Below are 15,584 nucleotides of genomic sequence, written 5' to 3'. Positions count from 1 at the left end.
ACCGCGCCACCGTGATTGCCTGGTCATCTCCACGTTGCTAGTGAAGTCAATGATTGGATGCTTATCAGACTTTATCATGCGCCTGGGGGGGAAGACATTGAGAATGAGGAGAGTAATTGTCATTGGCACCGCGTCAAAGCAGATGGCATGTGCCTCTACAGTGATGATATTCGATCCCTGACTGCCGACGCTGAGTTCGGTCAAGCAAAAACGACACGTACCAAGAATACCGTTAGCTATATTGTTTATTTATGTTTTATAAGTATCAAGACGAGTATGACCGCGCCGATCAGCCATAGCACCTTATGAATGCGATCGTAAGGCGTCAAATTCTCCGCTTTATAGAAAATACGCCCTGCTTTTGTGCAGAAATCAAGGGCGAAGATGAACTGTATGATGCAACCTGCGATGTAGAGGACTTCGCCCTTTTTTGCGTCACCTCCGCCTGACATCATCGACCAGTCAGTACCCATCATCTGAACACATCGATCTCGTTTCAGATCCCCATCAACAGCGACTTTCCAGATTTTGAGGAACCGTTGTTGTTCACCTGATTATCCTAGATGTAAATCGGATTGAGTTAGGTGCATGTGCGGCAGAGATGCACTGCCCCGCATTAGCATGGGTCTTGCCTCAAATCACACCGGCCCTCTCCAACAGCTTACTCCGACCAGGCTGCAGCACGAAACAAGATGTACTAACCATGGTTTCCTGACCTTCTTTCCACGAGCCGAAGTTGTCAATATATTCGCAATGGCTTGCCGTCATACTGACGTTCGAGAGTTCGACGGACTACGCAGCTGCCTCGCATGTGGCGAGACCCGCTTTCGCGAAGATGCTTTGCAGGACCCTGTTGCTGCAGCAGATCAGGAGTACATCTACACAGACCTACGGTGCTTAGAACTAGGACAAACTATTCGAATTGTCCTTCTTTCACCGGGGAACTTTGAAGATCCCGTTCACTGCACTATCGTGCTATCAGCAATCTACCATTCGTCATACGAGGCTGTGTCATATACTTGGGCCAATGAAGATGGGGATAACGCCAAAACACACGCTGTGTATATCGATGGCAGTGCCCTTTATGTTACTCGAAACTGTCATTCCGCACTCCGTCAATTACGGCACCCTGAGTTGCACCGAAGATTGTGGGTTGATGCTATGTGCATAAATCAGCTGAACGTTCGAGAAAGAAATCACCAGGTTGGTGTCATGGACCGTATCTACAAAGCTGCACGCCAGGTACATGCGTGTATCTGCGATGACGATCACAGCTACTCAGAAGCCATGATGTGGATAGCTGGAGGGATACGTCGACGTTTCTCGTCAGTTGAGCGGAGACAGCTCTTGGAGCTATTCCACCGACGCTATTTTAGTCGTGTGTGGGTCGTACAAGAGATAGTATTGGCCAAGACTATCATTCTTAATGTGAATGCTGACCAAGTAATGTTGACCCACGATGTCCTGGATTTTCTCAGGCCGAAACTTGAGATACCAGCTTCACTCCGGACGAGATTGAATCCAACAGCCTTCAAGCATCTACGTGAGCAACTCATAACATCGATCAAATACTCTTGCTCAGATCCGAGAGATCATGTCTATGCCATACTCAGCCTTCTGGATCCTGAAGTCAGAGCCTTGATTCCAGTCGACTACTCCCTGAGTATGGAGCAGATGTATGCCAACGTTATCAACGCATACATTGTGACTTCCCAGAAGCTAGAGATCCTTGCATACGCTGCAAAAACCGTTGCGGAAGAAAATGTGTCCGTCACCAATACCTTTACTATCGACAAATTTCACGACTTCTTGACTCACGTAGAGCATGTGGACCCAACAGAATATCGGAATCATCCACCGGGATGGGCCGAGACGATTCATTGCAGTGTGCAGGCCGACACTCAACTACCCGCATCCTGCATCTGGACCCTACCATCACCCATGCATGAGAAGCAGATCCTGCCCGACTTCAGACTCCGCTCCTACTGCATCCAAGCGTGCGAATGGTGTATCCAGCACCTCGATGCGCTCTATACAGATCTGGCTCAGGGTTCCTCCATGCCCGGCATACCACTCCGTGCCCTACGCGACGGGACGTATGAACCGACAGCCGACAAACTAGCAAGAGACCAGATGCGTCGAACGCGCAGCATATTACAGAGATTATTACGCAGAAAGACACACGGTTCCATGATCTTCGGTACCGCAGACGGCGTTGGGGTATGTGTCGTAGCTGCAGTACCAGGCGATCGTGTGTGCTATCTCGATGGCATGAAGGAACAGCTCCTGCTTCGCCACGTTACCGGGTCTAGATACAGGATCGTTAGCGTGTGTTTATGGGAGCCCAATTCTCTCACATTTCCTACGCCAGAGAGGGCTGAGATCATTGAAGTTTACTGATCGAGAGATTGGTACACGGTTCAGAACCCCTTCGTAGCTGCTCTATGTCTAAGGAACATGATCTGAGTCAAATCCACTGTCAAGGGTACAGTGAAATCTGTGTTGAGGTTGCAATACAGCATCCGCATCAAAAGAATAGTCTGGTGCTCAGAGATTAGAATAACTGTTCCATCTCGTCCGAGAAGTTTTCCTGCATCTACAGACCGATTTTGTGGTTTTCAATATCCTGTATGAGAACTCGATTGTTGTATATCGAGTGCTCAGGACACAGCTTCGTTTCTGCGAGCGGAAGGCCGCACTCTTGAGCTGAAATTCGTCCATACGGAAGGCAAGTACAAGTGCGCAGTCTATAGGTCAAAACTGACTGCAGCCTTGTCAGTTCGACGATTGGACAGCGCAATGTATTTATATGCCTAAGCGACAGATCCCTGCAGCAGATATCCTGTACCCCGCGAATGAGCAGGCTGAGCATCCAACACCTTTTGCGCTTCTCCACGATGACTTCGAAAGCCTGTCTGCACTCCGATGTTCGTGAATTCGACAGTCTGAGAAGTTGCCTCGCGTGCGGTGACACTTGGTTCCCCACCCAAGGAGAGTCTTCAGACGATGCTGAGCAGTACGTCTACACAGATCTACGATGTCTGGAACGTGGGCAAACAATCCGAATCGTAGTCATTGAACCAGGGGAGTATTCGGAATCTTTGCGCTGCACACTCGAATTATCTGATTTGCGGCACACGAACTATCACGCAGTTTCATATACCTGGGCAACAGAAGACGGAGATGAGACCAAAACACAGCAAGTACTTATCGACAACAAAATTCTGTCCGTTACCAAGAACTGCGAGGCAGCGCTTCGTCGATTGAGGAAACATGGCCCACATAGCAGATTCTGGATAGATGCAATCTGTATCAACCAGTCAAGCACCGCCGAACGGAATCATCAGGTATATCTTATGGACAAAATCTACCAGAATGCTATGCGAGTTCACATATGTATCGAGGACAACCGATTCGACTACACCGAGGCTATGCGCTGGCTTGCGCATGAAAAGGCTGGTGAACGCAGACCCCCTTCTCAACTAGAAACACTTTTCCAGTGCCGGTACTTCAGCCGCGTTTGGGTCACACAGGAAGTAGTCCTAGCGGCAGTCCTTACCCTGCATGTCAACAACGACCACCTAGAGTTGTCGCGGCAGGTATTGTCAAACATGCAGGTGGCTGATACAGTCCCAAGACTTTTTCAAGCCCTCATGGAATCAACAACGCAACAGTCTTTGGAGCAGCTACTGAAATTGACCTTCGCCGCAAATTGCTCCGAACCAAAGGACCGAATATATGCTGTCCATAGTTTGCTTGACGCGCCAGCCAAGAAGTGGATTCCTATCGACTACTCGCTTAGTATGGAGGAGATATTCACAAATGTTGTTCTTGCCTACATCGACACTACTAGAACCCTCGACATACTTCTCTTGACACGCATGGACTGTTCCAATTTGGTCATGGACTTGAACAACCTCTCTATCGAACAGTTTGCAAGTCATTTTCATACACCTAAAAATTCCAGAGCCACGGATCGCGACGTGCTAGCGCCTAAGACATGGAGGCCACATGTCCACATCGAGTGTTCCGATAGGATAACCGCTTCGGCCGATATAGAGGCCATAGATCACCTCTCTTCACCAGTTCAAGTTTCATCAGACCTAATCCCTCTCGGACAAATCTTACCCAAGCTAATGGTTCGGGCATATCACATCGACAACGTGAGAGGCAGGAGCAATTTCTCCCTCGAGTTCTTTCTACGAAGATTCCATATGAGTGAGTTCTATAAAGATTATACCACTGATGATCTATGGAGTCCTCAGGTGCCATGGACGCTGAGCTGTCAATTTCTGCCAGAGGGCAACACAACGGACATCAAAACACTTCTTGAACAATTCTCTCGGAAGGGATTTAACGACTACTGCTTATTTGGCACAAATCATGGTGTAGGTGTTTGTAACGCAACCATATGGCCTCGAGACCGACTGTACTTCCTCGACGGAGTCAACCAGCCTTTTGTCCTCCGCCCGCTGGAGACGTCCTGCTCAGACGTTCAGCAGCCAAGATGCGGGTGTTGCCACACATTCCGTATTGTAGGTCACTGCTGGTGGGAGAGCCTTCCTGTGCCCGGGACTTCATCGGACACTGAGCCTCCGAGACCCAAACACAAACCGTCTGAGCAATACGAGACTATCGAGATATATTGAGATCACCCGAATTGTCGGCTGAGACACATACTATCAGAATGTCATCATTCTTGCCGAAATGCGCGTTCTACGCAAAAAGAAGAGAAAATGCACAGCAAAAGCCTCGAACTGCACAGCCTTACACCCCCCTCAGTAGAGCCATCACCACAAAATAGCCCACAGAGTGCACCATACCTCACCGCGACAAAACTTCCAGAGCCCCTTACGCTCTGACACCCGGCACCCAGCCCCGACACACACCATGCCCACGACAACACCACGCCCACAACACCACCACACCAAGACACCAAATCCCTGTCAAACGCGAGCACAAAACGCGAGCACAAAACGCGAGCACAAAACACGACTCTCAACACGAGTACCAAACCCCAGCACCGCCCACCCAGCATCACCCACCCAGCACCGCCCATCCAGCACCGCCCACCCAACACCTGAGAAGACGAAGACAAGGCTCCTCGCACCCACGCGCCGGGATCTCGCGTCTCTCTCGCTCCAGCCCGCTTACCCCCCCCCCCCCCCCCCCCCCCCCCCGGCGCACGACGGGCGCACGACGGGGCACGACGGACGACAGGTGTCTGTCCCCGGCGCCGGAGCTGGGGCGAGCGCGGTTCTCAATTCGCGGTTCGCGGTTCGCGGCTCGTGGTTCGCGGGTCGCGGCTCACAGGGCACAGGACATCTGATGCACGACAACACGACGATGAGGGGAGGGGGGAGCGTCGAAGTGTGAGAGACAGACAAGAAAGTATGGACGGGAGTGCGCGGCACGCGGGGGAGGTCACAATGGTGGTCGTGTTTGCGTGAGACACGCGGGCGCGCAGCACAGCGCCGCGGGGCGCGGGACGCGGGGCGCGGTGCAACAGGGGATACGGGACACGAGATGGGCGATGGCAGGAAGGTGTCATGGTGAAATGGTATGGAATTTATAGATGTAGATACACCTTCCCCCCCTCCTTTCGCTTTTGACCCCCCCTCCCCCTCTACTGATCACACCGTCTCATACTCCGGCGGCGGAAACACCTCCGGCGGCCTCGCACACCTCACCGCGTCGCCCAGCTCCTCAGGCGCGTGCCCAAACGTCCACGCCGACACGACCTGCACGCGGGCCTTGCACACGATGCCGGACCACTCGTTGCCGACGCACTCGCCCCACATCTCGACCTGCAGGGCGTGCTCGAGCGTGAGCCCGTAGGAGGAGAAACTCGGGGTGTCGGAGGGCGCGAGCATAGTGTCGCCAAAGGCCGACAGGTCGAGGGCGTCGGTGAGCGGTTCGGCGTCGGCGGCGGCGAATTTGCGGTCGAACAGGGTCGTGGTGCGGGTCGCGCTGTCGGTGTGTTCCTGGGCGCGGGTGACGGAGTTGGAGGGCTGGGGCACGAAGGTTTCGTAGGTGGAGAGCAGCTGGACGCGGACGCGGCGCAGGAAGAGGGGGGGCGGCTCCGGGACGGAGGCGCTGCGGTCGAGTTGTTGGAGGGTGGTGTGGATGGGGAAGGGGGCGCCGAGGACGATGACGCGTGGGGGCGTGGCGATGACGTTGAAGCGGTAGAAGGGGATTTCGTTGAAGGTTTCCAGGCCGAAAAAGAGCTCTTTCTCTACGAGGAAGTCTTTCACGCGGCTTAGCTTGCCGCCTTTTTCCTTGGTGTTTGGGAGGAGCTTGCGTGTGCGGATGAACTTGTAGCGGCAGTGTTGCTTGGGCAGCGCGGTGCCGAATTCAATGTTGGGCTGTAGCAGGGACAGGTCGTATTCTGGTGCTGGGGGCATGAACAACACTTGTTGTCTTATTCTTAACGAGGTATCAGTCCGAGCCTCGAGATAGTACGAGACGCCTGGCGAGACGGCCACATCCGTGTTCATCAACGTGGTGCAACTTGGAGGTAACGGAAACCCTGGTGAATGCTGGAACCGGGGATGACCATAAGAATCTTTTGAGTAACTCCATTTCCGCCCCGCGGGCGGTGGTTGGACCGCTACATGTGGGAAGGTGAATTGAAACGGAAGCTCGACTTTGCCATCCGATGCGGTGCCTTGGCGTAGGATATCGTAGTTCTCGCCGGTACCGGAGGATGTGAATAGCTCTTGCTCGAGTCGGAAGAACTCGGTTTTGCACGCTTCATAGTTCTTGTCGTAGAGGATCGAGATGCCCTTGAAGACGATGCTCACGTTTTGGGGCCGTGCAGTTGGATCAATGCGAACGCTGCCGTGAACAATATCTCCTGCCGAGTAGACATGCTTCGCATCTGAAAAGACATCAATGTACAAGACATTTTCCGCCAAGTTGACATGGGAGGCACCCGCGATTGACACGCTTGCAGAACGCATGGCTGTTCGCTGCGGGCTGATGATCAGATTGAAGCGCGCATGGCGGCGCGGTTAAGATGCGGCTGGCGCTACGGTATCCTGGGCTGGAGAGTGCGGGGAACGGCGGGGGCCCTATTATACCCCAAGTGATGTGCAGCCCTAAGATCGGACGGTCAGGTGCAGCTTATGTATGCTCAGACGGTTCGGCACGCAGACGCGACATCTCCGGTCTGCGGTGTTTGCTTGATCCAGCACCATTGGCCGAGCGGCGCCAATAGCAGCAGTGCTCAGAGTTGGAACGGCTCAAGCATTCGGCCTGAACGAGCCAAGCTGCGGCGCCTGCGTAGACAATGGCAATGAGCACGTGAGTGTTCTTGGTTGGTGGGCGACATGTGTGGTGCGTCGTTGTGATGCTTCGACTAGGGCGGTGGCACAGGGTCTGGTGAAGTCATAGATCCTTCCGGGAAGGCGCGTCGCGACTTTTCTGCACCGCAACACAGCGCTCGCTGCCCTCAACCACCACAATGGCGACCACCTACACCTGCAGAGCCTGCTCGCAAGCGCTATCGGGAGCGCGCTCTACTTGGCTGCAGGTAGGAATGGAACTGCGCCTCGAAAAGCCCCGCTAACATGGTCAGTCGAGCAGCAAGACGGTTCTACGCCGCGGACAGCGCAACCTCTCAACCACTGCGCCAAGCCTGTTTCTCGCATCGCACAGCCTCAATGCGGATGTCAGACCTGAAGAAATTAAGAAACCGTACCCGACGGTCAAGTCGGGCGTGTCAGGACTCGCACAGAGACTGCGCGAGAAGGCGCCGCTGATGACAGAGCCGTACGTCGCATATGGCGCTACACGAGACCTGATCAAGGAGTGCGCGCGGCCGGGCGATTACAAGATCCCACAGGCGCTGCAGAAGGGCGCTGAGATCCCCACGATCGAGAACGGCGTGCACTTGGGAGAAGGCACGGGATGGTGGTACGAGAGTGAGTCTCGTTATTGAGCTGCTGCGCCTCTACGCTTGCTGATACAACACAGCGCTTGGCCTCAAGCCCACGTTCGCGAACTGGACCCAGATCACCTTCATCCACATGTACATGCTGCAGGTGCGCTTCAGGATGCTGCCGGCGACGCACGCCAGCACGTGGATCCAGCACCTGACGAACCACGCCTTCTACACAGCTGAAGACCGGCTCGTGGTGTGGCACAAGTTCAACGCCAACACGCTGCGCCAGAAGCACCTCAAGGACATGTTCTCGCAGTGGCGCGCCGTGCTGTTGTCGTACGACGAGGGCCTGATGAAGGGCGACGCCATGCTGGCGGCTGCTATCTGGAGGAACCTCCTGGGCTCCAAGGAAGATGTGGATTTCCAGAAGCTGGCCCAGATTGTGGGGTACATGAGGAGGGAGCTGAAGAGGCTGGAGAAGGCAAGTGACGATGAGGTTGTGAATGGCATGTGGACGTTCAAGGGCGACCCTGGCGACGAGGCCAGCCTGGTGAAGCAGTCGAGCAAGATGATGCAGGAGACGAAGGTGTGAGGTGCAGGAGACGAGGTGTGAGGTGTGAGGTGTGAGGTATGCAGGTGGGGACGAGGTATGAGGGACGAAGCATAAGGGGACGAGGCATGAAGATGATGGAGTTTGTATATCATGAAGCACGTGTATATTATGTACTCTATTAGATGTGCAGAGCTGAACGCCTGCTATGTTGTATGAATGCCAGCGTTGACACGACTATAATTGCCCGCGTGGACGTGAAATTCGTGAAATTCATGTTGCTAGTGTGAACATTATACATGTATGCAATTACCAGCGTTCACATGACATGTATAATTGTGAGCAATGCTGTCACACAAATACTGTAATTGCGAGTCTCATTACCCCACATATAGGACCACATATAGAACCACTGCAATAACAAAGGCGATATTACTTGCACGCCGTAATGATCAAATCTGGCGGGAGCACCCGCGTGTTCTCGACTCTTCAGCACGAGAAGGTTCTTTGTTCGCTGAAACACCAGCAACGGAAGCGACTCCGGGCTCGCCAGAGCTGGGTCTGCGTCTTTGTCTGCTCGAGCTCGGCGTGCACCAGGCTGGGTGTGCCAACTTGGGCGGCATCTGGCCGGAGAGAGACCGTGAGTGGCGCGGCTACGTCAGGCTGGTCGGTGCCGTGAGGATACCTGGTCGGTGCCGTGAGGATACCTGCTCGGATGCCTGCTCAGGGCTGAGCGGGTATCTGCCGGCACCGCGACAATCTCCGCACTGGCCGCTGTTTGAGGCTCTCGAGGGAGCAGCGGTGCGGGCGGCGGCGGTGGTCGTGAGACAGGCACCAAGAGACGGGCGTTTGAAAGGTGCAGCTGGAGCGCTAGAGGCGGACCCCTGGCGTGCCTGAGCCTGCACCCGCCAAACGCGCAGCGGGCGCTGGCAGGCGAGGCGAGCTCGTGACGGCGTCGATATTGGAGGCTTTGGAGCCGCGCTGGAGGGCTGCAGGGGCGCTGCGACGGCGCGGTCCCGTGGATGCGCTGGTGGCCAGCCCGCCGCCCGCTTGGCAGTGAAGTGGCCGACTGCTCCATCTCACGCCTCGAGCGGCAGCGTCACCACTCTGCACCCGCCCACGCCGCCCTCGCTCGCTGCCCCCGTGCAAACTGAATCCTCTGGAGGCCTCGGATACGACTGCCCGTGCTGCCTGCGCTCCCCGCCCTGTCCACGGCGCCGTCTCAGCCCAGCGGCTCCCCTGGTTCGCGTGCGAGTGCGTGCTTGACCGCCGACCCCGTCAGCCCCGAGCAGGCGAAACACGGCGCCCCTCACGCCGGCGACGCAGACGAAGCCCACGGGGTCCTGGGCGCTGGTACCTGAGCCTGAGCGCCTGCTGCCCGCCTCGTGCACGCGCGCTCGTGTTGCTGTCCGCTGCCGGCCGCACTCTGGAGCTCAGTGCATCTGCGACGCCCTCGAGCCGCCGCTCACCCACCCGCCCCATGGAGCACGTCGACTACTTCACGCCGCAGCGCGACCCGGCGCCGGTCGACTCGGACTCGGACATGGCCGCGTCGGCCGTCGCCTCGTCGTCGCGCGCCGCCATGCTCTCGTCGCCCGTCGCGCGCGCCCGCAAGCCCAGCCGCCTGTCGCGCTCCGGCGTGCCGCGGCCCATCATCACGCCCACGAGCCCGCTGTCGGCGACGCTGCCGCACAGCCTGCTGCCGTCGGCCCCCGCGTCGCCGCCCACGCCCGCGCCCAGCCCGACGCCGACGCAGCGCGCGCCCGACTGGAGCACCGCCGCCGAGCATGAGGACTCGCACATCAAGGCCATCCGCGGCCACTTTGGCGACATGAACCGCGCCGAGCGCCTGCGCCTGCTGGGCGAGCTGCTCAACCTGTGCGACAGCCAGGAGCTGAGCTTCGTGGCCGACTTTGTCAGCCCGCGCCTGAAGAAGGACCCGTTCCTGGTCCTGCCCACCGAACTGTCCCTGCGGGTACGTACCACGCCTGCGGCCTAAGCTAGCGGCTAGTGCTGACATGTGTAGATCCTCGAGTGCGTCGACGACCCCACCACGCTGGCCCGCGCCTCGCAGGTCTCCAACAAGTGGCGCGACCTGGTCAACGACGACGGCGCCTGGCGCCTGCTGTGCCAGAAGTACTCGTTCCGCCAGCTGCTGCCCCACGAGCGCAACGGGCCCGCCTCGCCGACCGACGCCATGGACACGGAGCAGCCCTGGACAGAAGACGCCGCCCGCACATCGCGAGCCGACGACACGCCGACGAACAAGCACCTGGAGATTGGCTCGCCGACCGCCGCGACCGGCGAGCTGCGGACGCGCAGTCTGGACCGCGACGCCCAGCGCACCGTCTCCCGCAAGTCCAAGGCCATCACATACCGCTCGCACTTCAAGCAGCGCTACATGGTCGAGACAGCCTGGCGCAACGGCGGGGTCTGCGACGCCCGCCAGATCACCCCCGACCAGGGTGTCGTCACAAGTCTGCACCTGACCAAGAAGTATATTGTAGTCGCGCTCGACAACGCGAAGATCCACGTGTTCGACACTGTGGGCGACCACCAGAAGACACTGCAAGGCCACGTTATGGGCGTGTGGGCCATGGTGCCCTGGGGCGACCTGCTGGTCAGCGGTGGTTGCGACCGTGACGTCAGAGTGTGGAATCTGGCTACAGGGTATGTCCAACCATATTTTCAAACTTCAGGGTGCTAATCGTGTATAGTTACCCCCAATTCACACTCCGCGGGCACACCTCGACAGTGCGATGTTTGAAGATGTCGGACGCTAACACCGCCATCTCCGGCTCGCGTGACACAACACTGCGCATCTGGGACTTGAAAAAGGGAATCTGCAAGCACGTCCTGATCGGTCACCAGGCCAGCGTCAGGTGTCTGGAGATTCACGGCGATATTGTCGTGTCCGGGAGCTACGACACCACCGCCAAAATATGGAGCATCTCCGAAGGCAAGTGCCTGCGCACACTGACCGGCCACTTCAGCCAGATCTACGCCATTGCCTTTGACGGGAAGAAGATTGCAACGGGCAGTCTGGACACCAGCGTTCGAATCTGGGATCCGAACGACGGGTAAGTTATTGGTGTCACCCCAACGTCCTCCTACTCACGCGTGACAGCAAATGCTTGGCGGTGCTACAGGGCCACACTTCGCTCGTCGGCCAACTCCAGATGCGCGACGACATCCTCGTGACTGGCGGCTCCGACGGCTCCGTCCGCGTCTGGAGTCTGGCCACCTACCAGGCCATCCACAGGCTCGCGGCACACGACAACAGCGTCACCAGCCTGCAGTTCGACAACACCCGCATCGTCAGCGGCGGCAGCGACGGCCGCGTCAAGGTCTGGGACCTGAAGAAAGGTACGCTCGTCCGCGAACTCAGCACCCCCGCCGAAGCCGTCTGGCGCGTCGTCTTCGAGGAAGAAAAGGCCGTCATCATGGCCAGCCGCGGCGGCCGCACCATCATGGAGGTCTGGGACTTCTCGCCGCCGCCCGACGAGGACCTCGACACCCCACGCTCCGGCAGCCCCATCAGCATCCCCGACCACCTGGACCTGGAGCACCCGCGGCCGCAGTCGGCGATCCTGCCGCGCACCGCATCGCTCGTGGCCGACGACAGCGCCGGCGACGTCACCATGGCCGATGCCGAGGCGTGAGCTCCAGCAGCGCTTTACCATTCCACAAAACCGTACGTTTAATGCTTGTTTGACCGCGTGCGAGCGTGCGAGCGTGCACGAACTCCCTCGCCCCCGCGTCTTTGTTATACCCCGGCGCCGGCCCGTCTGTTGTTGACCACCACGGCCGCGCTGCTGGCGCGCCTCACGCGCACTACCACATACCCTTGCATTCCGGGCGCATCGTCATGGCTGCATCACACCACACCACACCACACCAACACACACCACATCCCCCGCGCCGCTGGAGCCGCGAGCGGGGACGAAAAGCGGGAGGCCGCGGGGCGGCAGGGGCTGGACAACGCGGCGCCGGTCCACCGCCCGCGCCACGAGTTGTCACGAGCGCGTCGGGCTATCTTGTCATGTACCCCCCTATATTGTACGCGGGGGGGGCTTGTTATGTATTCTCGCCCACGGCGGCGGCCTTTTTGGATATCTTGGATAGCATATCGATCTACCATCTACCATCTATTTACCTCGCTGGCTCGCGCTTCCTGCAAAGCAGCTGAGCAGCTTATATTCGCGAGCGGGAACGGTCACGGCACGGGACGGGACGGGAAAACGGATCAACATTGGGTGTTTTTGGGGTTTTTGGATCCGATCCCCCCGTGTTCTTGGGGGCGGTGAGGCGTACTTGGGCGTTTATATAGACTGTCGTTGGAATCCTTATTCTTCACTTTCCAGCGTTCACTTCTCGATTCTCGGTGGTTTGGTGGACGTGGTATGTGTTGCATGCCCTCTTTCGTCACCGTGAGGGTGCTTGGGTGCTTGATGTCGTGGTGTGGTGCTGTGGGCGCGGTCAGGTCTCGCACATCTGCGTCCCCGCCTGGAGTGCAGCTGTGGCTTGCGCTGGGCTGGAGACCCGGCGCGTCCTTGCCCTCTGGCTCGCATCCGCGACGTCTAGATGTAGATGGCAAGGCAGCGCGCTGGTCTTGCGTGGCGTGTAAAGCACTCACTGCCCCTCATTGCACTGCGCCGTTTTCACCAACCCACCAGCCCACCTACCCAACCCCGCACCCCCTTCTTCCCGTCCTTCCCCCCCTCCCCCCCTCTATCTCTTCGTCTCTCCCTATCCACCGCGGGATCCCCACCAAACAGTCCTGAGACCGCGTTGCACACCGCACTCCCTTTTTTCGCAACGCCGGGATCCGCGGATAGCGGTAGAGTCGAGAACGTGTTTGCGTGGGCTGGGGGAGCTGAGTGGTGGGGGGTGTGGGGTATGGGGTTGGGAAGTGAGATGTGGGGTGGCGGTTGGCGGTTGGCGGTGTCGCTGGGGTGTGGTTCGACGGGGTGGCTTGAGTGGTGGACTGCAACTGGCTTGTCTTGGGAGATGTGCGTAGGTGTTGTGGTCGCGCACTGCAGTTGCTGGGGTGCGTGGACGCATGCTCGGCTGTGTAGTGGAGAGGGCGGTGTTTCACCGCGACTGGACTCGGGGGGTTTGTTTGGGTGGACGGCCAGGGGTGGATTTGGAAGAGCTGGATGTCGAGGGCTGGTGAGGGATGGTGGATGGAGTACAGGGTCTGGAAACGGGGTGGGAGACTGAGGGAATCCACCTCCACCCTTCTCCGTGCAGAGACACGGCATGTCTCTGTCAGTAGATCTCAATCGTCTGGGTCTGCACCGCCGCGTTCCGAACCGCGTTGGCTTCGATGTCAACCCACATTGACGGGTCGGGAGAGCTCATCTGCTGCCAGTGGCACGCGCTCACGATTCTGAATCTACCGGGTGCCACTTTTCGAAGCAGAAATAGCGGCTTTGCTCCTTCGATACGAAAGAGTTGGTCGTCGGGCAGCGATGCGGTGCTGGAAAATCCGTTTCCGTGTTGAGTGTCAAATCCTTTGAGCCTCCTGTAGTGGCGAGTCCTAGCTCGTGATGCAGAAAATGGAATCCTTCGGCGATTTTCTGCCGCGTAGAGACCATATAGTGATTCCACGAGCTCGTGATCTCTTCGTAGCACTGAGTAAATTCCATTAGAATTCTTCAGTCCATTTCCAGCGGTATACTGAGAGCTTACACTAGCGATATACCGAGAGCTTACGCCAGTTGAGATGTCAATGAGGAGAGCTCGAATCTTCAAGCACGGCAGTATTTGCCCGGCTATCAAACGAACGTCCACTCGATGCTTTGGCAGCGCAATGATGCTAGATGTCTGGTTTTGTGTCGGAGGTCCGTCTTGATCAAAGTTGAACGAGGTAAGGAACTCGTGTTCGTCGTTGAAGAGGATTAGGTCCCTATTATCGCCTGGCCCACATGCTGTCCACCCTAAGTACCGTTGCAAATGTGCCATCGTAAAGCTCCGAGCGAGTGTCAAGTTTGGCTCATTGCCATCTAAGCTGACAAAGTGCAGAACATCAAGACTGTGCGTGCTTCGAATGCAGGCGAAGACGGCGTTGGCGAACGTTTCTTCAGTTTGAAGTGAGTAATTGACCGGAATCAGCGTTCTGAGGTGAGGTGGCAGGAGGCTGATTATGCCATGTACTCCATCTCTGGGATCGGAGCAGAAAGATGATACTGAGGTACGGAGGGCATCTGCTACGTTCTGGAATCCATCTCTTTGTAAGAATGCGTTGATCAGAGGCGGCGCTCTCCAATTGAGCGTTGCGAGTATCTCTTTTGACCATTCCGCAACGTCGTTGTTCACGTGGAAAATGACGCTCTTAGCCATTACCACCTCTTGTATGACCCAAACACGTCCGAAATATCGAAGGGCGAAGAGGTCTACAAATCGGTCCGCCACGTGTTTCGGTAGCTCTGGAAACCCTTCCTTCGCGTTCAGCCATCTCATACATATTGAGTGGTCCTGGAGATGATCCTGTATACAGACGTGAACACGTACTGCATTGCGATAAATCTGATCCATAAGCCCGACTTGATGGTTACGCTCGTTGATATTTTCTTGGTTCACACACAGTGCGTCAAGCCAAAGCCTGCGTATCTGCCGTTTCCGAAGGCAACGCAGGGCCGCGTCGCAGTTCTTTGTAACGTAGAACACGCTATTGTCAATTTTCAGTGATTGAGACTTACTGTCGTCTCCATTTTCAGTTGCCCAAGTATATGAGACGGCCTCGTACTCTGCATGTTGCAGTCCAGAAAGGATGAGAGTGCATTGTATGGGGTCGTCATAATCGCCGGGCTCCAGGACCAACAATCGGATCATTTGTCCTCTCTGTAGACATCTCAAATCCGTGTAAATGTACTCTTGCTCTTGCCTTGCAGCCTCTGTTGGTAGTGAGGGTTCGTGGAATCGAGTCTCACCACACCCAAGGCAGCTTCGCAGCCCATCGAACTCTCGAACATCGACATGACTGCAACTTTGGGACGACATTGCGAAACTGGGGGGGATTCTGGAAAGTCTTGAATCGAAAGTGAGCATGTTGGTCGCAAGACAAATTTTTTCGATTAATGTTGGCTGGCGAGACCGGTGAGACGAGGCAGGAGCGGTCTGCATGATGCGGGGCAGTCAACCTCA

At 56.9% G+C, this 15,584-nt stretch overlaps 6 protein-coding genes across 6 annotated transcripts; 4 read left to right on the top strand and 2 right to left on the bottom strand.

Moving 5' to 3' along the window:
- Positions 1-673: 673 nt before the first annotated feature.
- On the top strand, positions 674-2,694 carry C7974DRAFT_396938 (heterokaryon incompatibility protein-domain-containing protein). Its single transcript, XM_046142131.1, has 2 exons — positions 674-2,540; positions 2,605-2,694. The coding sequence occupies exon 1, from the start codon at positions 754-756 to the stop codon at positions 2,398-2,400; it is 1,647 nt and encodes a 548-aa protein (XP_045996688.1). The 5' UTR covers positions 674-753; the 3' UTR covers positions 2,401-2,540; positions 2,605-2,694.
- A 203-nt stretch (positions 2,695-2,897) lies between these two features.
- On the top strand, positions 2,898-4,333 carry C7974DRAFT_377349 (heterokaryon incompatibility protein-domain-containing protein; the record flags this gene model as incomplete). Its single annotated transcript, XM_046140348.1, has 2 exons — positions 2,898-4,218; positions 4,266-4,333. 2 exons carry the CDS (start codon positions 2,898-2,900, stop codon positions 4,331-4,333), a joined length of 1,389 nt encoding a protein of 462 aa, XP_045996687.1.
- Positions 4,334-5,574: 1,241 nt separating this feature from the next.
- On the bottom strand, positions 5,575-7,363 carry C7974DRAFT_396935 (uncharacterized protein). Its single transcript, XM_046142130.1, has one exon. It carries the CDS (start codon positions 6,960-6,962, stop codon positions 5,634-5,636), a length of 1,329 nt encoding a protein of 442 aa, XP_045996686.1. The 5' UTR covers positions 6,963-7,363; the 3' UTR covers positions 5,575-5,633.
- Positions 7,364-8,772, top strand: C7974DRAFT_396933 (ubiquinol-cytochrome C chaperone-domain-containing protein). The gene is made up of 3 exons (XM_046142129.1): positions 7,364-7,534; positions 7,580-7,925; positions 7,978-8,772. The coding sequence occupies exons 1-3, from the start codon at positions 7,466-7,468 to the stop codon at positions 8,475-8,477; spliced, it is 915 nt and encodes a 304-aa protein (XP_045996685.1). The 5' UTR covers positions 7,364-7,465; the 3' UTR covers positions 8,478-8,772.
- Positions 8,773-9,441: 669 nt separating this feature from the next.
- On the top strand, positions 9,442-12,097 carry C7974DRAFT_456293 (F-box/WD repeat-containing protein pof1; the record flags this gene model as incomplete). Its single annotated transcript, XM_046146007.1, has 4 exons — positions 9,442-10,410; positions 10,462-11,105; positions 11,153-11,515; positions 11,563-12,097. The coding sequence occupies exons 1-4, from the start codon at positions 9,916-9,918 to the stop codon at positions 12,095-12,097; spliced, it is 2,037 nt and encodes a 678-aa protein (XP_045996684.1). The 5' UTR covers positions 9,442-9,915.
- A 1,223-nt stretch (positions 12,098-13,320) lies between these two features.
- On the bottom strand, positions 13,321-15,480 carry C7974DRAFT_396925 (heterokaryon incompatibility protein-domain-containing protein). Its single transcript, XM_046142128.1, has 2 exons — positions 14,130-15,480; positions 13,321-14,071 (listed from the first exon to the last, which is right to left on the bottom strand). Exons 1-2 carry the CDS (start codon positions 15,438-15,440, stop codon positions 13,820-13,822), a joined length of 1,563 nt encoding a protein of 520 aa, XP_045996683.1. The 5' UTR covers positions 15,441-15,480; the 3' UTR covers positions 13,321-13,819.
- Between the last annotated feature and the right edge of the window lie 104 nt (positions 15,481-15,584).

Source organism: Boeremia exigua (genome assembly GCF_020726555.1).
Source record: "Boeremia exigua strain MPI-SDFR-AT-0100 chromosome Unknown C7974scaffold_7, whole genome shotgun sequence".
Classification (NCBI taxonomy): Eukaryota; Fungi; Ascomycota; class Dothideomycetes; order Pleosporales; family Didymellaceae; genus Boeremia; species Boeremia exigua.
This window is presented reverse-complemented; position numbering and strand designations above follow the sequence as displayed.

Bases quoted from the DNA above. Each gene is read 5' to 3' on its own strand.
- C7974DRAFT_396938 (XM_046142131.1), top strand. From the start codon at position 754: ATGGCTTGCCGTCATACTGACGTTCGAGAGTTCGACGGACTACGCAGC.
- C7974DRAFT_396933 (XM_046142129.1), top strand. From the start codon at position 7,466: ATGGCGACCACCTACACCTGCAGAGCCTGCTCGCAAGCGCTATCGGGA. The intron at 7,535-7,579 runs GTAGGAATGGAA...TAACATGGTCAG, and splicing joins CGCGCTCTACTTGGCTGCAG to TCGAGCAGCAAGACGGTTCT. The intron at 7,926-7,977 runs GTGAGTCTCGTT...GATACAACACAG, and splicing joins CACGGGATGGTGGTACGAGA to CGCTTGGCCTCAAGCCCACG.
- C7974DRAFT_396925 (XM_046142128.1), bottom strand. From the start codon at position 15,440: ATGTCGTCCCAAAGTTGCAGTCATGTCGATGTTCGAGAGTTCGATGGG. The intron at 14,072-14,129 runs GTAAGCTCTCAG...GAATTTACTCAG, and splicing joins GCTCTCGGTATATCGCTAGT to TGCTACGAAGAGATCACGAG.
- C7974DRAFT_396935 (XM_046142130.1), bottom strand. From the start codon at position 6,962: ATGCGTTCTGCAAGCGTGTCAATCGCGGGTGCCTCCCATGTCAACTTG.